Source organism: Pleuronectes platessa, chromosome 9 (assembly GCF_947347685.1).
Source record: "Pleuronectes platessa chromosome 9, fPlePla1.1, whole genome shotgun sequence".
Lineage (NCBI taxonomy): Eukaryota > Metazoa > Chordata > Actinopteri > Pleuronectiformes > Pleuronectidae > Pleuronectes > Pleuronectes platessa.
In genome coordinates, this window is record NC_070634.1 from 4856878 (window position 1) to 4883665 (window position 26788).

Sequence of the window (26788 nt, forward strand, 5' to 3'; positions counted from 1 at the left end):
ACATTATGACGGCATTTTTTACATTTCCACCCATTTCCCAACTCATCCGAGTGACATTGTAGTTTACACCTCGTCAGTACATTCGTATTCCGCAGAAAAAAACCTTCAACAGGAAAGTGAGGTACTTTTTTTTTTCCATAACACAAACCTTTATTTTTAATATGACACTAAATGCAAGCCAATAGGCCAATATCATTTTTTCTTTAAGAAACTAATTCATCATATTACCAGAAGACTGTCATGAGAAAAAAATCTTCTTTTTGTCTCATTCTTTTGTAAAGCTTTCAAAGCAACATTAAGTCAAACAAACAAAACTATCAGCATGCATAACAGCCCATCAGTGGTAAGAACCAGTCCACTAGGGGCATGATGACGAATGCACATAAGCTGCTCCAAAGTCCAGAGTTCTGTGGGGTCCAGAGAAAAAGACATGTCATCAAGAGAGACAGATTAGGATTATAAATTATAATAAATTAAGAAAACGATGATGTAAAGACGTCAAAAGTTCAAAGAGAGGACATCAGCGTCCAGTGGGGCTGTGCAGTCAGTGATGTGTCTCCAGCTCCACGATGGTCCACTCTCCCTGTGGAGATGCAGCATCTTCCGGGGAGAAGCTGGTCACAGTGATGCTGGTGGAGGAGTCCTCACAGGGCGAGATGAGCTCCGCCCAGCGTTTGAAGGTCTCCTTCTCTGGGGACAGGTAGGCCTGCGAGTCCAGGCAGTCTCGTGACAGGGACAGTGTCTGCTTGATGAGGTACTGGGCCAGGTTGAGCTCCTCAGGCACAGGGTTTATGACGCCCAGGCTGGACTCCTGGTCTGAGAGGAGCTGCTTGAGCAGGCTCCAGTCCCGCTCGGCAAAGTAACTGCCTTTGTCATTGTCCCGTCTTTGCTTTTCTTCCTCTGCTTTCGGGCTAACTTTCCTGTCCTTGTCCGAGCAGTGTTCAAAGGCTTCTCCCACATCCATCTCATAAATGGGAGAGAGGGCTTTTGATGGTCGGCGGTCAAGTTTGCAGCTTTGATCCAATCTGTCACAACCATTGTCGCCTAAAAGCAATTGACAATACTGCAGAATGACAAACTGGTTCACTCCTCCACACTACTTTTTTTTTTTTCATCATGTCATCATTAGACTAGTCACTGCCTAATACAATGAAACACTGATTACTGAAAGTCTACCCTTAATGCAACTGTCCCTCAAAACATATTCCAGAGTGAGGTGAGGTGAGGTCAGCACAGTGAGGAGGCAGTGAGTTGCTCACATTCTGTTCAGGTACAATTGGTTCAAAACTCACCAACCACCTCAAACACCGAGGTGGACAGTTGCCTTAAAGGTAACGCAAATAGGAATGCTTTTCTGAATGCATCTCTTCATCCACCTGCTCCAACAAAGTCAGCCATGCATAGCCAGCACCAGTCAACTTTTGCATTTAAAGAAATAACAGTGATGTTTTGGAGTTTTACATGCAGGTCTGTGAAAGAGCAGACCTCATGAACAGACATAACCGAAATGCAAGCAGCAGCTCCTTACTTAGTAGAACGTATGATCGCACAGCGCCAGTTTATTTTTTGGCATTGTTGGTGTTTACTATGTTAAAAATAGCAAAAGATGAAGTGAGTGATCACTGTTTGATGCAAAAAATGAAATCACTGACATGTTTGCATTGGGTTAGACTCTCAGTAACGGTGCAGCAGGATTTCTTGGAGTGAAAAAAGAGAGACATGGCAGCTGCTCGATAAGACACATCACAAACTGTACATAGTAGGCTACTGACACACAGCTTACTGAACACAAGCTTATAGACAACAAAACAGTTTCTTTTTAAAAGAAGACATCTTTATATCTACTCTAGTGAGGTATGACAAAAGGTGATGGGACAATGTAAAAAAAAAAAATGGATGGCATTAGGATGGCAAAATAATTTTAATAGTACATGCATGTGTATAGTGCAAAAATTAAAATAACCAGGAACCCAGGAAGAGGTACATTCTCCAATAGAAAAAGAAAAACAGCAAGGAGATGCAAGGGAAAAGTTCCTTAGTATAACACACTTCTGAGAAGGAGGGGCAGTTTACTGTTGTGTATCTCATATGAAGATTTTGTGTTCAGCCTTTGTATCACGTTCCAGAAATTTGATTAAATCGTTACCTGGTTGCAATTTACCGTACCACGATTTTAAAGGTGCTACATATAGCATTTTGACATAAAGAATATCTTTAAAGGTTTTAACTTTGAGATGGTAAATCCTGTAAACAAAGACACCATGACTTGCAAGCCAAGCGGCATCCAGTGATGCTACGCTGCATTTAACACTGTGAACCACAAAGTCAAGATATTTTTGTACTTTATGGCACAAAAGAAGTTTGTGTTTCTCAAAACGCAGTGAATAAAAATCAAACTCAAGCAAATGTATTCTTTAAAATAAAGCAAAAGAAAAAGATAAAGCTTATGGGGCAAAAAAAAGAAGAGACATGCTGTAACAGAATCCCCTCAGATAGGAAGCGCTGGGATTTCTGGGAAAGGTTTTCTGCATTTTGATAAACACAAGCTTCAGTCAAAATCAATACTACATTCAGTGGCTTGCAAAAAGATCATGTTATTGTAATGGGATTACATGAACAATTCAATAATATGTAGACTGTATAATGTTATATATAGATCCTTCAACTATGTCAAATTCTCTGTGGCTTACAAAGGCCCAACTGTTCCACTGCATAAAACAAATGACAAAAATAATCAAAAACTCTTATTTCTTTTGTACATGAAAGTGCATTGGTGTAACTATGTCACATGCCTTGTCACAAGGCAGATTATTTTAGACAAATACAACTCTATCATCAGACTTAGTGAAATGTACACTGCTTTCCCCTTTTTGTAAATATAAACTGAATTACCTAGGCCTGAAAGCCTCCGACTAAAGGTAGTGCAGTTGTTTCAAATGTTCACTTTAAGTTAAATGTTTTGAGGAGGTCAATTTCCGTCTTTAAAAGGATACTGATGTTACAAGTTCAAATTAGCAACAGCTACACAATCCATGGGTTGAGATGAGAGCACGCTTATAGCTGTGAAAATATGATGCCCACTGATTTCATTTGAACTTGAACTAGTTTCTAAACTAGTATGGTCAATAATATCCTTTTGAAGGAGGGATGGTGTGTGTTGGGTGTGGGGAAGGTCTAGGAATCGGAGCAGAGGAGAATGAATCTTGCAGGGATAAACTAAACCTTCTGATGGGTTTGGATTTGGGGGGGTCTAGTAAAGATCCATAGGTCATACATTACCTGGTGAAGATTGTGCAGCATTGACAGGAGAGTCCCCTATCAGCTGAGGGTCATTTAAGTCTAGGTGTAAATCTGCTTTCCTGCTTTCTGAGGGATTGGTATGATTTTTGCACGGCCCTCCGTTGTATTGTTCAGTGTGCCGCAGATCCAGGTGGCAAGGGCGCTCCTGGGGAGGGAGGTCTCTAGTGTCGGTGTCCACGGTCGGGCCGCTGGACGTCACTTCATCCACCTGGATGTGATTACTCTCCTCCTGCACAGGCTCCTGAATCTCTGTAAGGAACACAGCTGACTCTCCTTCGAGGTTCTTGTCCTTCAATTCCGCATTTTCAAGATGGCACGGCAGGTGGTTATGTTGGTCACTGGGAGGGGCACAATTGGACTGAGGCGCTGTGGAGTCAGACTCAAAAACATCACAGGGAGTCACAGCATCGTCGGGCTGTTGAGGTGGCGTCTGGACGCCGCCCTCTTCTGAGCCCAATTCCTCGCACTCATCAACAGAGAGTAACACTGACCGACGGAAGTTGGAAGTGGACTGGTAATCAGGCTGGTCCTTCTCTTGGTCCGCACCATCATCATCGAAAGCCAGGTTGACGATCCCCTGAAAATGTGGCGAAGGCTCAGTTGGCAGAGGAGCCGGACCTGGAATCACCTCAACCTCTGACCTCTCATCTTCTGTCTCATCTTCCTCTTCCTCCTCCTCCTCCTCCTCAGAAGAGAAGAGCTGGTGGTCGGGGACAGTTTTTACAGTCACAGTGTTCTCGACCTCTGAGTGCTCCTCCTCTACGTGAACCTCGTCTCTGTGCAACCAGGAGCGAGGGCGTTGTCTCACTCCCTCCTCCTCGCTGGTAGTCTCCGCCTCTCTCCCACGTACCCGCACCTCCACTCTCAACCCCGCCCCGCCTTCACACATCTTTAACTCCTCTGGAGTACTCGTGTCACTACTACTGCGACCCAAGAAGTCATGACAGCGCATGGTGCCACACTTGGACACCCCTCGGTCGTTGGAGCAGTCATCGTCTTGCGAGCCTCCTGCGTCGTAGTCCTCTGAACGGGGCTTGATGTCATCAGAGGAAGTGGTGTGTGTGCTGCATGTCTCAGACCCTGGGCTGACCTGAGGGTGGATGCTGCTCCATGAGTCCTCCAAGGGGGTGTGAGTGCTTCCCACGCTGCAGGGGGTGTCTACGGGGACATCAGTGTCTCTCTGGGAATTTGGGGAGCTTACCTCACGAACTTGCCCTCCGCTGATGTGGGCTGGGATGACGCTGCTTGGGGACTGTTTCGCTTTACTTCCTTCAGTCTGTTTGCACGCATCTGTAATAGCAAATTTAACATGGGGGGAGTTTGCTGCTGGTGTAACACTCGCCACATCTCCTCCTCTGTTGGTGTTTTCTGATTCCTGTATTTCAGTCTTCTGAAGACTCCGTGTGGGGTTTGAGTCAAGCTGAAGGTTGAGTAAGTCCTCTCCACCCTGGCTTGTTGACTCCAAACTGTGAGCTGCCGGCGCTAGCTCTACAGCATCTTTATCAATTGGACCAAGCTCAGCTTTACAGTCTGAATGTTTACAATTCGCTGCATCTTTTCCTTTAGGTCCTGATTTCTTGCTGGCAGCAACAGCTGAGGTTTTGGATGATCCTCCAGACTTTGGTGAAGATTTCTCTGCAGACAATTCTGTAACACTTTTTGGCTTCGGTCCAGTCTTGGCAGCGACAACCGAAGATTGTCTGGACGGGGTCGGACAGGCTTTCGATGGTTTGGCAATGGATTTAGCCGCGGCTCTAGTATCTGAAACTGGTTTTGAGATCTTCTTTTTCGGAGTTTCACAGGCCGCTTTGTGTGCAGTTGAGGATTTGGACCCATCCTTACTGTCTTCTTTCCTGGGAGAGGCAGGCTTCTTAGTGGAGGATGCATACTTAGAGACTGAATCAAAGACAGAGCAGAACAGAACATCAAGACCTTGCTAGAATGCACTGACAGACGTTTATATGAAGCAGACGTTTGAACATCTCACCATGATGGTCTGGTGTGCCTCTTCCCTTGTTGTCTGGTTTTGCTGCTGCAGTAGACGCTTTCTCTGCTGCACCAGTCTTGACTTTGCCACTTTCTCTCGAACTTGCCTTATTAGTTGGACTATGATTCATAAAAACAAAGATAGAAACAACCATGTGACCACAAATTTTTACCAAAAATAATAAATATACCTGTCTCACACCATCATAAATATATGTATGTAAAGAGCTGCAGGAAAACTAAATCATGAATTTATACTTTACACCAGTAGGTGGTAGCATTTCTTATTTAAGGACAAGCCCAAGACACGTGAGCCGATTATTAATGCGAAGAATTTCAAGTTGTCACTTGTGTCCTTGTGGAGGATATTCTCAGAGACATATCTCATATAGGTTGTTGGCGTTCGGAGTATTGTCTACTTGCAGCAGTATGATGGACTCGTATTGATGATTGAAAGCAAAATGTTTAATGGAATGGTGAGCCTCTCCGTTCAACATAATCTCCCATAACTTTACCATAATGACATATTCATAAAGGTCTTTTGCATTAAAATGACACTTAGATTTAGACTTGTATTCACTGGACGGTAACATCCGAGGGGAGGTTGACCAGCGCGTGGATAGATTCTTTAAATGTTACACTGAGCATTTTGATAGACAAAAGAAGCAAAGCACCTTGATGTGAAGAAGACAGCTCACCTGTTGGTCTTTGTTGTGTCCAATTTCTGAGGAGGTTTTGCCAGAGGGGATTTGTTCACTGCCCTGGCCTGGTGTTTGGGCTTTGCACCTAAAACACAGAAAATAAAGCACATTCTGGATCGTGACTGTGATCATGGTTCATGGTGGCAGCTGATGATGGATAATGTTTACAACTAGACAATATGCTTACTCACATCCACTACTACCATCTCTATCATTGCTGCACCCTTCATCTCTGTCAGATACTTTAAAGATTGATTCACCTATTGATTTGTTGGACATATTTTGTTGATGTCCTGTAACACACGCACCATCTATTGCACTTACTGGGAGAGGGATCTCTCACTTGTTAATCTCCGAGGTGTAGTTATCCCCCCCTTTGTTTTTTGGTACTTTTTCTTCACTCTTATTAAGGATTAGGGGAGACGATGTCGCATAAATTATGATTTCTGAATATGGGCAACATAAATAAAATTAGATTGACATGTAAAATGTGCTGCAAACAATGAACCAAGGGAAGACCAGACTAAATAATCTTCAGGACAGCAGGTTTTCATAGTACACCAGGCATGAGCTCACATCACAGACTTCCAGCTTGTTGATTTCAGGGTGGGGTACAGGAACACATTTAGCTCCAGCTATGAGAAGGGATTACTCCACCTCCCCACATCCAACCTTGCCAGTAAAGTTCAAAGTGATCAGTTACACCTCCCCCATGTGACATATGTATGAGGCTTTGACCTCTGCGATTTGTTCGATGCCAAGAGGCGGCCAAGGACAGAGCCTCATGCTCTTTGTTTCCTAATAAATCAACATTCATACATGACGCTGCACCGGTCTACTCAAAGTGCCTTTTGGGCACAGCACAACATAAACGAATTCGTCTGCAGGTGCTTTCATGTTCCAGCTACAAGTTACGCCTGGAGCTACACTGCCAACACTTTGGAGTGGCTGCAGTGATGCACTACATTGTAATTTGTGTAAGTCACACTGATGAAATGTCAACAAGTCAATAAAGAGTGTAAACCTGGAGCAGATTGGGTGTCGTTGCGAGGGCTACTGGCACTGTTCTCTGGCGAGGTGCTGCCTGATGTGGACGAAGCGAGGGGCTGAGCTTGGGTGGTGCCAGCAGTGCCGTCAGCCTTTCCTGCTGAGCTCCTCTGAGACTTCACTGCAGCCGTTTGGCTTGTAGACGTGCAGCTCGGGGGAGAGGTTTTAGGCCTTGCACCGGGATTTGGCTTCTTGTCCTGCTCCTTAGCCCCGTGAGAGCTTCTGGGGCCATTGGCAGCGGCTACATCACGCTTGGCCCCTGCACTTCCTGTGCCATTGACAATCGGTGTACCAGCTGATGCCGTCTTCCCTTTTGCTGCTACACTCCGGTCTGCTGGCTTCTTTACATTCTTTGCCTTGGGTGTGAGCCCATCGCCTGGTTTGTTAGCTGTCCCCAGTCCATCAGACTTCATGGTTGATGTAGCACCACGGGAGGCAGATGTTTTATATGCAGACACTCTTTGGGTCCTTTGCAGAGGAGGACTCTCAGGTGCAGGTGAAGAACATTTTACAGCCCTTTGCTGCCAGAAAAAAAAGACAATATTAGTCACAGAAAGGGAATCATTCTCAAATAACCAGAGGACAATCTTATGAAACTGAATACATTAGCTAAGCAGAAGGGAAAAAAAGCTATCTACCTCACAGTCTGTAAAGAACTCTACCCTAATCCATCCAAAATCCTACCACTGCCTATCCTATTGTGTTTTGTACCTTAATTAACAGTACCGTTCAGATTTTTAGTGGACGGTAAAGAGAAGAAGAAATTATGCTTCTTTCTTGTTTCATGTTGACTCATGTGCGCTCACACAAATTGAAAAAAACGACAAGCCATGGCAACACTCAAAGCTCCCGATCTGACTCCATCCATCCTCTTCATGTGACATCTGTAGCTTCACTATTCTCAGCCACCCAGGCCTCATATCTATGCAATCCCTATCTGGATCACCCAGGCCAGGCTTATCTTAGCTTTACATCTGTTTAGAAAGTCGCTGCTGCTCATTTCACAGTGCATCTGTTTGCTGTGAGGGTGGGGCATACATGGTATCTGAAGGCCATGATCTGTAATGACTGACTGGGATTACACAATTCGGTAAATGGATTTCTCTAAGATGAAGCGCACTGATAAATTAACATCATCATCATTGAAGTAAAAGTCAAAGTTATGGATAACAAATAGCATTAATTGAGGTCATGTTCTCGATTGAAAAATAAAACAAGTGTTGATTATAATATTACCTGTGAGCTAGAGAGTACTGGCTTTTTCCCAAGTCTTCTATTGTCCCCCTTATCAATAGCCTCTGTGAAAACAGAATAAAAGCAAGATGAAATCTCCAATAAGCCAGATAGGGTCCTGCCTGCAAAACAGATCATTCAAATACAAATATAACGCGGATGAAAAGGGCAGCATCATTATTCAAGACCATGTTTAGGTCACTTATTATGTGCACTAGAGGAGACATTGTTTTCATTCACAAAGTCCAGTTTCCACATCCTGTGTTTACGCTTTGACCATAAGGACACAAACATGAAATCAATGGATGCTTAAGAAAGCCCCGTCTGGGAATCTATTTCAATCAAAGCACTGCAATTTCTGTATTTTGTACATATACAATTTAAGAGTCCAATGATCAAGTAATCTCATTTTAACAAAACATAAAACACACACAATGAAATAGATTTTTTCCCAAAGTGGATTTATTGTGTTTGAATGTGAGACCTTGAATCCGGTTACACTGGTAGGAAATGCACCAGTAGAAGACTTGCACTGATACCAGCTAAATTATTCATATAATGCATGTATACACATTACCAACTCAACAATGAGGATGCAGAATATTATTTGGATTATACATGTTTCTAGTTATGTGTACATCCAAAAAGACAAGAATCCACCCTCATCTCCACCCAGTGAAGACAAGCATGCTGCATTTACCTCGATAGCCAGAGGTAGAAGCAGAGAAGCAAAAATGTCTAAGAACTGCACTGGTAAAATGATGAATTGGTTGGTAGAGAGCAGACAGCTCTGTAGAAAGAAGCTATTGAGTCTTGATAAACCAAAAAGATATGCATCTCGAATGATGCACATACATGGCTTTAGCGCAAGGCTGTGCATCAACAGGGGAGAAAAAGAAAAAAAAGCATACATCCACACACTGCAGCATGAACATCCTGTGTTTGACTGGTGAAAAAAAAAAGCTTATGAATACGCTTCCTCACCTGCTAGTATCCTTTCTCTGTGTTTGGACGACAGAGCCTCCCATCCCTGCGTGTGGCGGACTGCGTAAAAGGTCTGAAGCAGGAAGGTCCAGAGGCGACCTCGGAGCGTGCAAATCTCTTGCCTTAGCGACTGGTGGTAACACAGAGGAGAGACAGAGAGGGGGAGAGGAGAATAATGGAAAGGGGTGCACTAAAGCGCAAGCGAATCAGCAGCTGCTTAAAGAGCCTTTCACCATGGCAACAAATACCCCTCCCTCACTTCCTTTCTCTGTGCCTCCCTCCGCCTCAGTCGCTGTTGCAGAATCCAATTGAGCTCCCTTGAGAGAAATCAGTGATGTCAGCGACTGATGCCCATACTCCTGTTTCCACGCCTGATTATAAAAAGGGGGCTGGAAGGTGGGGAGGAGTCATCTCTTCCTCCTCCGCCGCACTATCCGCACACGCACACACACACACACACACACACACATACATACACACACACACACACCCCTTAGCAGCAGATACACAGCCAGATTAGTGAAGGCCGCTGGCACACGTCACAGTCTCCCTCAGCCTAATCCATTCTGCCATACTGTACAGTATTTAAAGGGGTTAACTTGTGCAGCTAGGTCACTTTCCCCTGGAAGTCAGCTCATAAGATTAACATGGCTTCTCGTTCTCACTAGATATTTGATTAGTCTGTATTTTTTTCACAGAATATTGAATGATTGGGCTTAAAATGTTCTTTCCCAACCTTTAACAGACTGCTCACAGTGTATGTGAGATTGTTAAATACAATATACCAGCATTTTAATAATTTTATTCACACATCAACTCAGAATCCAGTAAAAGTACAGTCAGTTTGTGCTGATATTTTAAAACCGATATGATTCTGTTACTGTCAACAAATCTCATGAAAACATCAAAACCAACAGTGCCTTAGTCCATCTCTCAATAATTTATAATGTTCCCAGTCTAGACATTATCCCTTTGTTCCTACCGATGATACAAATCTTAAAAACATTGCCACAACAATTGTTTAAAGATGCTTAAATCTTAGAACTGGAGGGAGCTCAGGAGCAAATAAGTCTGTCTTCGGGGGAGTATTCCCAGATGCAGATTAGGCGCGATAGTATTTTCAGCAAGGTTGAAATTAAAATACACTACTAATACCCATGTTCATCATATTGAAGTTACATGTTACCCAATGCAATGGTACGGTTAACTGATGCGTTTTCGTGCCAACTATTGATGAATAACATACATCAGCAATTGGCCAGGAAAAGTCAAGACATTTTTTAGATCTGTTAATTTCTGATATCCTAGTCTAGGAAGTTAGTTTTTCATCTGCGTTTGATTATAAACACAATTACGCAAAAACTCGGAGTGAGGGGTGGAGAGGTGGTGCATTACCTCAGAAGAGCCCATTCATTTTTGGTTCAGATCTGGGGTGGTTCCAGGAAGTTTTTTCATCTTTTCTCTAATATTGCGACATAGAGCGTTTCTAATATTTTCACAGATTCCCCTGGAAATAATTTATAAATCCTGATGAGATGATAGATGTTTATGAGTGTGTGCAATTCGGAGCTGATCCCCCAAAAAGATGGATCTAGTGAATTTAAATCTTGTTTCATAAGTGTACTGTTGGGCCTTGATGGAGGTATGCACGCTACGGAGTGACATTTTAGTTTAATTTGTTGATGGTAAGAAAAATAGGGAATGCAAAATAACAAAAGATTTAAATTAAAGTGAAGCTCGGGTACAGTACTATGATCTGGCATTTAAAAAAAAGATTTGTTTTTAGTTGTTAACAACTATAACTTCCACAGAGGGCTTAAGCTCTATATGATGAATTATGTACTGATTTCTTTAAGGCAACATTTTTAACAATTTTATTCTTTTCAAAATTTGGTAATTGCACTAAGTGATTTTCACATGTCATTGTGCCATAGTTTTTCCTACAACTGAGTTTGATGTTGACAGTTAAATGTGTGGCTGAGAGATTTAGAAGTCACCAGTAATAGATTTGATCACACTATAGTGATGCAATAGAAATTTCAGAAACCCTATCCCAGTGTTTTATACTAAAGCTGAGCAGGGACAGTCCCACATCACACCCAGATTAGGAATCCATGAAGCAAAGCCAGGCTATTCCAAACATGCCGCCCAGTTCAGACCACTCAGAATCTCAAACACATATTTACCCCCCAGTCCTCTGTTTGGTCTGAAAAGCTGAGTGACTGTGGAACCTGTACGTTACCCTGCATCCAGACTGAGGCAAAGCACAAGATGACAAAGCAGATAACCGTTGTTAGTTAAGATTTTTAAAGTTACTAGATAAAAAAAAGGCCTTTTGACAGAAATTGAATATAAAATAATCCTACTGATGTTTTCACTAGTCTGTTTCATCTAAATTATACAAATTGTTGTATTATTTACCCTAGAATTGGCCCTTTAAATTGAAATACTTTATATTTACAACGGGGTGGGGGGGGTCTGGACAAACTAAATAGCCGTCGAGTTTTTATGAAAGCTGGAGGTTACCACAGGTTCTCTTTTATGTTACGAAGGGGAGGATGAGGTGACGGGGTATTCAGCTGAAAGATTTATGTCATTAAATTCAACACACTGCAACTTTAAAGAAAATGAAATGCAGTTGACAGAAAGAAGAAAAGGTTCTCCTAAATGCCTTTCAGACATAACCATCGATCCTAATGATCCGATCACAAGTGGTCAGGGCTAAGTTCAGGGCCAAATGCATCCTTAATGCGTCCTCAGACCTGATCACTCAAACTACATTAAAAAGTGTTCTGGGACAAACATGGTCACATTGTTTAAGGCGTGTGAACCTAAATGACAATAATCAACTGAAATTTCTTTGACCTGCTAAACTTCGTAACCATATGTAGATTTCCTTATGTCCTCCTCAAAATGATGATACTTTTTTTCAAATGGGTAAAATCTTTATCTCAGACTCTCCGGACTCCACTATCTCTCTCTCTCTCTGTTTCTCTCTTGCTCATTCCGACAGATACAAATGCAAAAAAACTGAACCAAAACAAAAATTATTATTTGGGTGTTCTTTTCTGAATATAGAGCGGGAGAAGTGATAAATAATGAATGAGGCAGGCAAAAACAGCCTGTTCTGTCTGGAGCACTAGAGAGAGGCAGAAGAGAGGACATGGAAATACACATTGCAGCAGTTTTTTCCTACTTTAAACCACTGATATATCATTTTAGGGGAACCAATACCTCAGATTAAATCCCAGAAAGATGTAAGTTATAGGCCCTTTAGTACCAGGTGTGAACCCATATACTAATTACTGTCCACTTGTGATCAGATCTCTACGGATGATAACACCAGGTCTGAACAGGACCAGGAAGCTAGTTGGCCATGACTGACATTGTTCTCATAAGCCTAAATAAACTAGATTAAACAGGGAATATTACTTTTAACCATACTACATTGATTATTCACTCAACTGTTTGATGCTGATGACAGTATGATGTCTAATGAAGAGATAAAGACAAAAGGTTCAGCAAAGGGAACATGCTTCATTTCACCTCCTCTAGTTTTTGCTCTCTCTGCTTGAGGAGAGAGTCCTCCTCCATGTCATCTCCACACAGACAGTTGACAGCAGTGAAAAGTTCACAGCAGTTATCCACAGTCACACCTTCCCTGATGGCTGAACACAGCTTCTTCAGCAACGCGGGGTCTCGGGTGAACTCTTCCCTCTGTAACGAAGCCACACACACGCTGAGAAATATGAAAGAAACTTACGCAATACATCTGCACGGCCTCAGCACCGTCTTACCCTGCGGAGGTCCTGGAAGGCCTGAGTTCTTGTGACGGTGGGAAGGTGCTGGACAATGACTCGCAGGCTCTCCTCCTGTAACTCTGTTGCGAGAGTCCTCACCTGTTGAGCCCACTTGACTTCTGGTAGACTGCCAATCAACTGCTCAGTGCCACCAAGCATGGTAACTGCATTCTGCACAGTCTGAATGGAAACATCTATGAGCTAAAGAAACTAGGACAATACAAAATAAAGCCAGGTAAACATTATCATTCATGATTGATTCCTGTTTTCCCGCCTGGGACCTGTTGATCAGTGAAGGGATTCCCTGAACTGTGTAACAGCTGTGAACCTTCGTACTTGCAGAGCGAGACAATAGTACACTTGTCTTGCGTTACTCACAGGAAGCGTACCAGCTCTTTTGCAGCGAAGAACAACAGACTCAATTACCAATTACAAGCCTGGCTTACTCCCCATCTGTCTGCATCCACATCCTTTTCCTAAATTAGCCCATCTTTAATAACTGAGAATTTAATAAAGGTCGTTTTTGATAAGATCATTGTTGGATTTCCTTCCTGTGGAAAAACACTGAAGAATGGGTTGATGATATTTCCGCGATTCCATGAATAGCGTATGGCTGACGACTGTGGGAGGGGAGATACTCACCATGGTTTCAGCTACAGCAGATAGACAGACTTTTTGGAGCTCGGGGGACAAGAGGGAAAAATTCCTCTCACACCAGGTCTTCACAAAATGTTCAGCAACCCAACTGGAAACACACAGAAATAGTGGACGGTTCGGTTTCTGGACAATTTGACAATTTCTTCCTCCCTAGTCAGACAACATCCTGGTGGCCTTTTTAATGTGTCTGCAGTCTAACCTTGGGGAATCTCAGAGTCTGAGGCTCCATGCAGCAGTCAGCTCAGCTTTGCTCGAGAAACAACAGAGCGAATGAGGACAAGAAGCATGCAGAGCATTTCGTGTGACTCATCAGACTCAGCAGATACAACACGGTTTAGTTTTATCAATGAAGCAGATCTCTGCTGTCACTGTGTAAATTATACAGGAAATTAAATCATAACAGCCATTTTACACGGTACCCCCTGTCCCCCTATAAAGTCTGCCCCTGCCTGACTACATTCATACACTTCTTTGCCGGTTAACTGAGCACAGATAATCTGCAGCCTTATCGGAGTAATGCAATGCAGTAAACCCATGTTTATGAAATGTCTTCTAATAAACAAGTGTTTTTAGAGACGCCTTAAAGGGATAGTTTACCCAGAAATGAAAATTCACCCATTATCTACTCACCCCTATGCCGATCGGGGGAGGATGGGTGAAGTGTTTGAGTCGACAAATCACTTTTGGAGTTTCAGGGGTAAACAGTGTAGCTGATTATTGATCTATCTTCAGACGTAATAAAACCACAGAACATAACATGCCTCCATAATGCTTCTGGAATCCCTTTCAAAACGAGGCCATTTACACCAGGTTTTGGGACTTAACGTAGACCAGAAGTGGCTAAGCTAGCGACGGTCCGTGAATGCACCTCGTCGGAACCTTTGGCGCTTAATAACACATGAGTATGAACCCACGTGCTGGTTATCTGGCAACAAGATGCTGATGTAACTTGCAGTGGCAATAGTGGTGACAGGTTGGAACATGTTGCACACAAATTCAAATATCAGAAACATAAATTTAAATAAGGTGACACTTACGAACCTTTATGACATAAAGAACAAGTTTCCTTTATTTTAAATTATAGGACAAGATGGCGAATATCCCTTGTACGTTTGAAAGTCTTCTGCACAATTCAGGTTACCAACTACCAGTAGATGTAAGCAGGTGTTAGCAGCCACCAGTGGATGTTAGGGACACCACTTCAGAAGTGCACCTTAACGTCATCAAGTGTTTTGGCCAAACTTGAAGGTACGCTGAGGCTAAAGGTAAATCTGACTGGCTATTGGCTTGAATGGCGGAACTCTAAACTTCTTAGACACTCACCTCTTACACAGCAGGTGGAGACTTTGAAGGCCTAAGGCGTGTGTGAGGGACAGGCACTCAAGAACTGTTCTCTGAACTCCGTCAATCGGCTGCAAACACGAAAACAAAATGCAAATGGTGAATTTAAGTTCATACAGTGATTGAAATCTCTGAGGGATCTGTCGGGTGAAGGAGTTTTGAAAAAGTGACATACTAATTAACACATCGCAGAGTGAGATGGTAATGAAGATTTTAGAAAAATTAACCAAAATCAATACCGACACTGGACATGCAGGCAAAGTACAAAATCTGCAAACGTAAAGCAAAGGAAATAACAGATAAGAGATTTGTTCTCATATTTTTTAGCTGTCATCTCAGATACCCATCATACTACAAAACATCTTTCTCTGCTATCTTGAATTTTTAACTATGAGAGATCCATATGTGTAACCGAGAAGATATTTCTTAATTTATAAATACAAATATGATATGGAATTCATTAGATTTGATTCAATATAGACACTGGACCCGATTTATTAAGGTGTTTTTTGCTGTCTTTTTCTGACATACGCGTGAAGCTTTCTGCCCCAAACATAAACTACATGAATATACTACGAATTGGTTTTTAAAAAGCACACGAAACAAATAGTAGAAGGGGGGGGGGGGGGGTACACATTGGGAAGTAAAAAGCTAATAATATCCATTCTTTAATAGTTTCTTTTGCACAGCTGACCTTAGGAAAGAAGCGGCAGTAGTCCCGGATCAGAACCATCTCCACTACATCTTTCAGCCCCTCCAAACCCAACATGTCTGCTGCCAGCACCACCTGACTGTGGGATAGGAGCCACAGAATGCAGCTCAGTTTGTTTTCGGGAACTGTGTTTTCATTCTGGACACTCAGTTAATTTACACACTGTACCTGGCACTGGCTCCAGACGGCAGATCCACAATGGCACCATACATGTACTGGAGCAAAATCTCCATCTCATCGGGCCCTAAGCTGAAAGGATAAACACAATCTGATTACAAGCTACATTTGACTGGCCAAAACACAAAACTGTCCCCCAGTCACAATTTAATATTGTTAATGCAAGTCCTGGCATACAGTGTATATGAATTTTATTGTGTGTAATGTATATTTTTCTGTAAGGGCTGGAAACACAAGAGATCACTGTAAATTACATCCATATATCCTGCAGCATCACATGACTGCAGCTGGAGGACTAGTTTACAGGATTTCCCCTATACGTCAACGCAGCCGCTCTCTTCTCTGACAGCCTCGTCTTCCCCAGTTACTCTCAGATCAGTAAAGCTGAGGCCAGTGAAACGACTCTCCATGGAGGAAAAACTGGGCTTCGTTTCCTAATGCCGCTCTGACTGTAGACTGTGGGTGGTGGTTTGGACATTCATGTGCAGCCTAATTTGACATTCTACTGGCGGGAGGGGGCAGAGTGTGTGCGCGAGTGTGTGTGTGCGTGAGTGTGTCTGAGAGTTTAAACATGACATTTTGAGTGAACCCTCAAACTGTACAGAGCAACCACCTCTGTTGCAATCCATGAATATTTAATGCAGCATAGTGCGGTGATTCAGTTGTATTGTTACGGGATGAAATGTAGAATTGTCAAAGCAGGGGTGGAGGTGCATTAATGATCCCTGAGATATAATGTTTAATGATGCTGATGCACAGATCTTACCCTTGCAGGGTGATGCACTGTCTGGAGCTCTCCATCCAGCTCCCGCTCAGCATGGCTCGGAAGTACTGAGACCGTGCACACAGCACTGCCCTAGAAACCCAATAAAGCAGGCCACCACTTTAATATTTTACATCATCTGGCGGATCTGTGTTTACTTAGGCTTTGAAGTGACAAGCGGGAGGACAAAACATTATCTGTGTCTGTTCTCTAGTCCCTGGAGAATGTGTTTTTATTCTCCTTGGCTTAATTGTACTGTCCGTGATATTAAAATGAAATGCCACTGAGGTGTTTAGAGTACTTAATAAGCTACATTAAAGGACACGTCTGGTGAGTATGTATATTTTCTAATTGCAAATAAAACCAACAATGACTTGATCCTATTTGGAAGCATTTTCTGTGTATAATAGTCTGTTACATCTCATTCCTCTGCACCACAGAGCTCCATTGTTGCCCAAAAACTATTAAAAGAACATCAACGACTCACGTTGTTGGACTGACTGACATGTTCCTTTTTTACAATCAACCTCAGCACTGAAATTTATTTTGTCTCAGTCCCACATGCACCATCCTGCTGCTATAAATACTCGGAAGTGAAGTGTCAGTAATTATAATCCAAATGTGGATTAATATTCAGAACAAAAAAGATCGCAACAAACACACCAACCAAAAACTATTTATAAAGATCAGAAAAGTTCAGAAAAGTCTGGGAACATCATCCTAAATACTCCCCAGTATTATAATAACCAAGTAAAACAATAATACACACAATATAGTGAATAACTTTCCAGACAAACCTAATTTAAAAACCTTGCAGTCGAACACCATATCCAGAACAAGATCCCTGAAGAATGTAGCTGTTCCGTATGGACAAGCTCTATTCTTCGTGCCTCTTCATTAATCCTCTGCTTTTGAGCTATATTGATGTAAATGCTGTTGGTTTTCCTTGTGTGCTTCATGCAAGTTTTCTCTGCCTCCAGAAAAGGTTTCTTACCGGTAGCTGGTGCTGGTGATGGTGACTAGTCAAGAACTTCAGCTGTCATTGTATTTTCAAGACAACAACTTATAATAGGCCCTCAGAGCAGCACTACCTCCTCAGGATAGACTCGATTCTACTGTGTTTCGCTATTGTAAGATGGACCAGTGCTAGCTGGTTAGAATGCTATCTTCAGAAGAAGAAAAGAAATGATGGGTAAGTAAAAATCTGTTAATGCTTATCTTTGCTAAGTTGCAATAGCTGAGACTCATTTATTTAGGACTGTGTTGTTCAATAATGCAGACATTGATTGAAATGTGTCTTTCACTAGTGTATGGCACACACTTATGGTCCCTTTAACTTCTCTACAATTACATTCTGGCTGTGTCTCTTTTGTAAAAGAGATAAATGGTTCTCCACAGTGTGAAACAGATTAATATAGTAAAGTAGCAACAGTAAAGTCATTGGTCTGGGGTGGCCCTGATTCAGCCTCTGGGTGAGAGCTGCTGCAGCAGCTAACACTGGGCTGTCATACAGATCACTGCTGCAGAGCAACTGAAAAACAGCCCAGCTTCGTCTCTCTGATGAGCCTCTGCTGGAAGGCTGCCCCCCCGAGCATACGCTGGGAGAAACCTGTCTCCATGGTTACCAGCTGCTACTATTACCACCTCTGCATCGATGATTGACCATTCACTGCTGCTCAACACTAGCATGAGTCGACAACAGATGTGCAACCTCTGTACTGTTTTACGTTTGGTAAATGTGGCTGAGGTGTACTGATATTAACTACGACACTTTGAGGAGGAAAAAAACTAACAGAATGTGCTTTTACTGATGTATTGATACAGAGGGCTTGTGAATCACCATGGAGAAATGGAAAAGGAAACAATAGAAAAACAAAAGAAATAGAATGTATGCACCTGTGGCAGGAGAAAACCTGATCTGCTACTTGGATGGTGATATCACACTGCTCTCTCCTCTGGTACAGATCCAGCAAGTCAGCTCCGAGGCCAGAGGCCGGCTCAGGAACATCAGCATCTGGACCAAAGTTTAGTTAGATAACGAGGAAGGTCATTAGGGAGAGAGGTCAGGTCAAAAGACTTTAGGTGTATGTCAATCTGTAGAAGCCATATACAGCGATAAGAAGTGAAGGGTGTGAACCCATTGGAGTTATCTGCATCTCTGTATGTTTGTAATAAAAAATGGTCACAACCGCACCCAAGTTACAATCATGAGCAATAACAATCTACTTCAAAAATCTAAACAAAAGTCAAATTATTATTCTGGTCCATTTTTAATACGTCACTTAAGCTGGAAGGGGTTTAGAAAGTCCTCAGTTCAGTAAGACAACACGCCTACATAGAGAGAAGGGATCGAAAATCCAACTGTTGGAGTGGCCCAGTAAAAGACAAGGTCTTTACTAGGGATGAGCCAGTACAGCATTATCTGTATCTGTATCTGTATCTGTTAACCATATCAATTATCTGTATCCGTATCCGTACTCGGAGTGGGCGGGGCCTAACCCGGAGGTGGGTGTGATTTAACCCGGAAGTGGGCCGGGTTGTCTTGAAATGGGCGGGGCTTTAACCAGTATGTTATTTTAAGCATGCAATTGATATGGGTTGATCAGAAATTGTTATATTTATTGCTGATTAGAAAACTATTACAGGACAGCATCAGCATTGAGCTTCAGATCAATGATTTTGATCACAATAGCAAACGAACTATTTACAGAACAAGTTTTGTAACAATGAATACAACACATGCTGTTGCAATTATGAAGTGAAATGTAATAACAAGTGTTTTCATACTCAACATAACTTTCTTTTTTAACTTTGAATTTTTTTTAATTTATTTCCACACCAGGTGTATGTGTGTGTGTGTATGTGTGTGTGTCTGTGTGTGTGTGTGTGTGTGTGTGTGTGTAAGTGAGTAAGAGAGAGACAGAGAGAGAGAGGGGGAGTGTGTGTGTGTGTGTGTGTGTAGCTTAATTTGTAATATTTTTTATACCACTACTACCTAGAACTTGTCAGACACTCAGTGCGTGAAGTAAAATAAAACTGGTTAGAGCCAACTGACGGTTTAAAAAAAGTTTAAACCGTTAAAGTAAAAAAAAAAAAACTGTTTAAAAAAAAAAAAAAAAAAAAATCTCCGACAGGCAGAGACGCAACGCGAGTCGCTTTCTACCAGCACCACGTCTGAACGAACCCACTTTTAACAGAACTCTACTGGTTAATAAGTAAGTACAAACTGAAATAAAAACAAACTTCAAGCTGAAGAAACCCTAAACGTTAACGGAAAAGACCCGCGAACCTGAGTGACTGAGAGACAGAGAGCTGTTCTGTGTGTGAGTGAGCAGAGCGGTGTGTGAAGGGGAGGAGCGCTGTGACGCTGTGTGAGGATTTTCATTCAGTCCAAGCACAGATATTGACTCGTATTATTACTCGTATAATACTCGTGCTCGGCAAAAGTGCTTTATCCGTACCGGATACTCGTTTCAGCCGAGTATCCGGCTCATCTCTAGTCTTTACCCAATAGAGACTTTCAAACTGACTGCTTTAATATTGACACAAGTATCCCAGTTTTTAAGCTTATCCCAGTTTTGATCATATTCAAAATATAGTTTTTACATGGAACATTGTGAAATCTGGTTATTAATATGCTTGTATACATGATCAGTACAAGTATTCCGGTTACTTATAACCACATGCTGGTTGTTTAGAGTCTTGTATGGTGGCTAGTGAAAATTTGTCCACTTCGGCTTTATTCTTTCAAATGCCAACATCGCATTGCATATTTGTGTTATCCACCTAACTGCAAGCAATGGGAGATGAGAGATGAAAGCAGGTATTAAACATGTCCTCCACTTTGGTCTGTGTTGTGCAGTCACTTCCATTGCATTGAGCCAGGGCGCAGTAGACGGGATTGAGATGTAATAATGGAGCCTGTGAAGGAACTCAGCAGTGATCAGAGCCCGGGATAAGATGTATACATGCACCAGTATCCTGGTTAGTAACTCTAGCTAGAAAAATCTAGTTTTTCCAAGACCGAAATGAAGCCTTATCCAGGACACTGAAATTGAAATATAATGTTGACATGCTTAAATGCATAAACAGGATACTTAACAGTCACAGACATCCTACAATTACATCTGAGCTGCACCTGTTCTGTAATGAAGAAAATCCTCCTTGAAGTTGTGAAGGTTTGATAAGCAACTACCACACACTCTTACTTGAGGTTGCTTCTGCAGAAGATTTGACTTTCTTTTTCCACCAACACTTTGGAGGTTTAATGGGTGTGTACAATAACGACTACTAAGATTTGGATTGTGTGTGTGGTATTAGCTTAAGCATTTTGTGTTTTGCTGCATTTGTGTCCAAGATGAAGGTCAGATAAAATGTTATGACCAATTAATGAAGAAAAGCAGACAATTCTACTGGGTTCACTTATTCTTTCTTTCCACTTTATAAGTGTATTTGTGAGTTTGAAAAAGCAGAGGCCACTATTATTACACCACTTAACTAAACTACTGTAAATACAAAGTTTGGTAAAGCAGAGCTTAATGTTGAATTTTCAACAGCATGGCCATATTACTATGAGTAGTAACGACAACAAAGATCCAAATGCGATTAGTGGTTAAGTGGATTATGACTGAGATAGCATGATGTGTAGAAAGAGGAGGGGAGGCAGCTGGACAGCCACATTACATGGAAAAAACCCTCCAGAGATAAACCTGTTGACCTGTTCACCTGAGTCTGTGGAACAATGAAGATCCGCGGGGTCGGGATAGCACAGACTTCCGTCTGGCATGAAGCCCTCCTCGTCTGGAGTTATTAGAGGCGAGCGCATGCTGTCCTCTGCTGTGTACACTCGCCTGCGGGGGGGAAGCACTTAATGTTAATTAAAACTAGGCCTTTCACAGACATTTACATTACATTTATTCTCACTGTGACTTCAGTGGTGCAATAGCAAGCAACTATGCTGTGTAGGGGTGTGCGATATTAGGAAAAAATGTGATATCGATAACGTTGTTTAGTTATGATTAATGATTATGTGTCACTACTGCACATCTGTGGCTCTGTTTGTTTCTGACAGCACAACACAATTTGATGATTGTGAGTCTATCAGTGAGTCATGATACAAAATTCTTGGTATGTTGAAGGGACAACTAGTGTTGTTAAAATAGGGCTATAATAAGTCTCTCTCCAGTAGTGGCGCTCTTTACCATCTGTAGTCTTTATTACTTTTCTACATACACAAAAGGTAGTGGGACATCTCCACATTAAACCGAAAGGAGCTTTTACGACATCCCATTCGTAATCAACAGGCATTAATATGGAGTTGGTCCCCCCCCCTCTAACAGCTTCCACTCCTCTGGGAAGGCTTTCTACTATATTTTGGAGCATGTCTGAGGGAATTTTTTGCCTGTTCATCCAGAAGAGCATTTGTGAGGTCAGACACTCATGTTGGATGAGAAGGTCTGGCTCACAATCTCCGTTCTAGTTCATCCCAAAGGTGTTTGATTGGGTCAAGGTCAGGGCTCTGTGAGGTAAGTGAAGTTCTTCACACCAGACTCACCAACAAAGCAAACAACTGTAGAGGCTTTACATTTTGCAGATGATAATATCTTCTTATGCTAAAATTGACATTGTCAATAATTTCATGTAGTTCTGAATCTCTAAACCAAATCCCCTTACTCCATTGTCCCATTAAACCTTTCTACCAGTTGTGACCATGTACTTTATCTTCCTTCACAATCGTTTTCGAACTAATTGCAATTCGTCTACAATTAAAAGTTAAGTGATATAGTTAAAGGGATCGATAACTAATTTGAATCTTGTGAAACACGATCCGGAGAAAAGAGAAACAACAACTTTTGAATCTGTGGTGGTGGACAATGTAACTGTAAGGATAAAATATATATTTGAACATTTCCCAATAAAAAGCAGGTGTAGAGACTTCAAGAGAGGCTACTGCATGGGGAAACAGAGTTTGTCTATTTAAAACAAAAGAAATAGTAGATATTTGGCTTTGCTGTGATTAACAAAGCAGCATTCACTTGAACTCACTGCTTACCTGAGAAAATCTTTCAGCATGGATAGCTCATAGCCAGGCAGGTGAATGATGGCTGGATCTTTGTGCATCTGTCCCTGTAGGAAATGAGGAGCTCGAGCTAACAGTATGGCTCTGTGAGCTCGGAGTGAGCCTGAGCCAGCATACAGAGAAACATCCGCTTCCAGCTCCTCCTGCAGCAACCTGGGAAAAAAAACATTATGACCCTTTATCAGGGGGCATTCAATCAAATGTTGTTTACTAACTGACTGAAAGGAAACATTATTATGGCTGTGGCTCAGGAGATAGAGCGGGTTGTCCGCTAACCAGAAGGTTGGGGTTGAGCTCCATGAGCAAGACACTTAACCCTAAATTATCATTCGCCACTGTGCCGTCAGAGTGATTGATAGATAAGTGAGGCATATGTATGCAAGCGTGCGTGAATGACTGAACACAATTTGTAGTGTTAAGAGCTTTAAGACTAGAAAAATCCATGCACAAACCATCGGCATTAATAAATCACACAAAAACTAACATAAAAAAGAGAAAGCAGGGCTGGGTGATATCTGGCCAAAAATGATATCACGATATTTTTTCCACATCAGTCAATAATATCTATTTCTTCAAAGTTTTAAGAAATTCAAAATAAAAATATTCAAGTTTTTAATCCTGACTTTGATCTATTTCAATAACTTTCAGATGTTTTATTAACTACGCCAATGAGGTAATGATTTCATCCCAGTCAAATTTTGGGCTGGTTGGTTAGTTAGTTTGTAAGCAAGATTGCAGAAAAGCAACAGAAGAGATTTCCACAAAACTTGGTGGAAAGTTTTAGTATCAGTCAGCAAAGAAACCATTACATTTTTTTTCCGGATCTGGATCAGAAGACGGAGCTCTGATTTTTGTGAGAAAAGGCTTTTTGAAATCTTGGAATTTTCCCATGGAATAATGCATGGTGCAGCTTGATATAATTTAAAGGCACTGGAGAGGGTGCGCTTTGCTGAGTGACATTCTAGTTTTACTGTATTTAGTCTTTTCTCATCTGTAACTTTTTTATTTCTATTACTTCTTCACTATATTTTGTTTGATCTTGAAACTGTTTTTAATTGATTGCCTTAATGTCTTAATTTTTAATTTGTAAATACTTTGTATTGTTTTGAAAGGTGCTATGTAAATACATTTGATAATTATTATTATTATTATTATTAAAGACAGTGTTTTGCTCCTGAGTAAAGTTTGTGGTTTCAAACTCTAAAATCAATCATGTATTATGCAGCTGTGGCTGAGGGGTAGAGTGGTTGTCCTCTAACCTTCCGTTCGATACCCATTGATATCTATTGAACTTTTGTTGTATTGCTGCGATTTTATTGCAATAACAATTGTTATTGTATTTTCCCCCATTCCCATTCAGAGAAAATATACAAAGGCCTTCTTAACCGTCTACAATCTGCAGCATTTAAATATGAAACTGGGGATCTATTTTTTTCTACTTGAGAACACCAAGTGCAGACCTGAGGCACTCCACTTCTTCTTAACCATCATTATCTTTCATCCTGCCTCAGTGACTGATCTGTGTGACACAGAAATCATTCAGCTTAGGGCCAGTTGGGCAGCGTGACTACAAATGCTGGTGCTGTGTCTGTTTCTGTAACGTTCTGATGAGAAGAGTCTGAATTCAACAAGGAAACTCATTACCCTGTCCACACAAACCCACTGGACTGCACCAATCATATCAACATGGCACAGTTTACTGTTAACTTCCACTCATCAGTGAAATATATTGCAGCTTCACTCTGTTTTTTATTTGCCAAATCCACTGATTCTATTATCTGAGGAAAAAACGCACCCGTGACTAACAGTAATACTTTTTTATAAACCTACTGTGCAGATTAGGTCAATTCTAGAAGATATTATTTATCTAAGAGCTGGATTTAACTTTTATTTGATCACTTAATAAATTATAATGCTTTTCTCTATAATTTCAACATTTCAGCATGGATCGTTTCTGAAGAATAGTTTGTTCTAAAGGAATCAGAGAAAAGTCAACAGTGACAATAAAATCATTTACTTATTATTTTTACTGTTAATGTGACATCATACTTGTGATCAATGAACCAGGCTAGTTACGAAAGGCTCAAAATATGTTATGTAGAAAACTAAGCTTGAGCTCCAATTTGTAATAAGGACATCCTCTAGTGACTAGAGGATGTTGGACTAGAGTCTAGTCCAATTAAATGTTTGCGCCAGAGGTAATGATATTCTCTGTGGGTGTATGGAATGTGTTATACCTTGTTCACAAGAAGAAGAATATAAGGTCACTGTGACCTTGACCGTTATCCACCAAAATCAAGTTAATTTTCCAATGAGTCCGTTGAAGCGTTCTGGATGCATGGCGTTCACAAAGCAAACGTGTGTTTTATGAGGTCACAGCGACCTTCAGCTTTGACTGCAAAGAATCCAATCCAATTAGCTCAGGCCCCAGCACCTTACCTAAACGTTCCAGACATTTTTCTGTTGTTATGAACACGCCTGACTCTGACAATCTTCTTGTGCGTTCGTCATATGTGAAAGACAAACTCCAGAAAATGTCCAGATCCACTTTTCTGGAGCTGAATTTCCACCAGCTGTTATTTTGACTTTGTCAGTAGCTACAACATTTTATCATGAGAGAAATTCTTAAGGCACCAACCTTCTGAACACTGTGTTGTCACAGATGGATTTTTCCTTTATCCTTTATTTAACAAGTAAGATCCAACTGAGATATAATAGCTCTTTTACCAGGGAGTCCTGTTCAAGCACCAGTCCCCAAATAACCCTCAAATGTTAAAGGTTCTGTTTGTAAGATTTGGGTCAAAGGGATCTGTTTGGCCATTGACAGGTCAGTGCGTAGAGTCACATATCTTACCTGTTCAGGTCTGCAGACAAAGCAGATGATAAACATCTCTTCAGCTGCTCTTTGTATTTGCGCTCTTTGGCCTGGAACTCTCTGGCAGCCTCAGTGGTGATCATGGTTTATTGTGTTCTCTAAAAGAAAGAGAGAAGACAGAGTTCAGCCTGTGAATGTGTCACGCACCGCTAGATAAGACTAGATAAGACAAATGGGACAAGATAAACCTGATGGCATGCCGAGGAAGCCAAGTGAAACGTGTCTGCAAGCTAGTCATGAATTAAGCAAGCTAGTGTTGTTTTGCTTCAGTTACTCTATTAAGATTTAAGCTGGCGCTGAAAACCAAAGCCACTCACATTTTACTGTTAAACACAACGATTATTTTATTATATACATTAAACTCAAAATTATTGATTGTATTCACTGTGATGAACAACATATTTTACCATCACAGGGGGCGCTGTTTCATCGGTGTGAACAAGGCCAATGGAAATGGGAGAAGATGAGCACGACTAAAACATAAATTCTACTACTGTTAAATGAACCATGAACTGTTATCAGCTGTATAATAAAATAACAAATAGCATTAGCTTTAATAATAGATAGAAACCTAGCTTCCAGGGGAAATGCACCTCTGCTAGCATCACTGTTTCTCTCACTTTAATTATAAATAATGTAACTTATCCGATATAAAACACACACCACTGCACACACACATACTGACACAGGTGTGTGCCGTTCCTCAGCTGGACTCGGTCTGTGCTGTCAGCCATCTACACCATCATTTTCATTTTCCTCCTGCGACTAGCATGCTAGCGCTAGCTAACCTGAGCTACCGTTAGTAGTTTGTTCTGATACCCTGACTATCTGCACACATGTCTATTATTAACTAAACAATATCTGTTTATATGTATGAGTCTCTGTTACGTGGATTAAGAGATGATCTTGATTTATCTACTGACCCACTGACCGACGTTGTTGACATCACTGCCACCGCACGCTGTTCACTCACCTCCCACTGGGTTTGAAAAAAACACAAGGAGCGGACAACTCGTCACGACCCGGAAGCTGATGCACATGCGCAGATCAAATGACATTGTGCTCATTGTCGCATCCTGGTGGTGTTTCTACTGAATGTCACACATGCGGCATTGCTGCTTATTTGCCGTGTC

At 41.6% G+C, this 26788-nt stretch overlaps 1 protein-coding gene across 2 annotated transcripts; it reads right to left on the bottom strand.

Moving 5' to 3' along the window:
• Positions 1–122: 122 nt before the first annotated feature.
• btbd8 (BTB domain containing 8) lies at positions 123–26693 on the bottom strand. 2 transcript variants are annotated; one of them, XM_053430458.1, is made up of 19 exons: positions 26579–26693; positions 25635–25753; positions 22754–22933; positions 21427–21551; positions 18598–18715; positions 16705–16794; positions 15930–16010; positions 15744–15840; positions 15032–15120; positions 13694–13796; positions 13049–13231; positions 12798–12968; positions 9252–9381; positions 8271–8332; positions 7012–7555; positions 5985–6072; positions 5288–5406; positions 3280–5196; positions 123–1044 (listed from the first exon to the last, which is right to left on the bottom strand). In XM_053430458.1, exons 2-19 carry the CDS (start codon positions 25736–25738, stop codon positions 545–547), a joined length of 4701 nt encoding a protein of 1566 aa, XP_053286433.1. In that variant the 5' UTR covers positions 25739–25753; positions 26579–26693; the 3' UTR covers positions 123–544. The 2 variants fall into 2 exon arrangements, with proteins under 2 accessions (XP_053286433.1, XP_053286432.1); XM_053430457.1 differs by lacking the exon at positions 123–1044 and having other exon boundaries at positions 1903–5196; positions 26587–26637.
• Positions 26694–26788: the final 95 nt, after the last annotated feature.

Bases quoted from the DNA above. Each gene is read 5' to 3' on its own strand.
- btbd8 (XM_053430458.1), bottom strand. From the start codon at position 25,738: ATGATCACCACTGAGGCTGCCAGAGAGTTCCAGGCCAAAGAGCGCAAA. The intron at 21,552-22,753 runs GTAAGCAGTGAG...TCCCCCCCGCAG, and splicing joins ATGCTGAAAGATTTTCTCAG to GCGAGTGTACACAGCAGAGG. The intron at 12,969-13,048 runs GTAAGACGGTGC...GCTTCGTTACAG, and splicing joins CCTTCCAGGACCTCCGCAGG to AGGGAAGAGTTCACCCGAGA.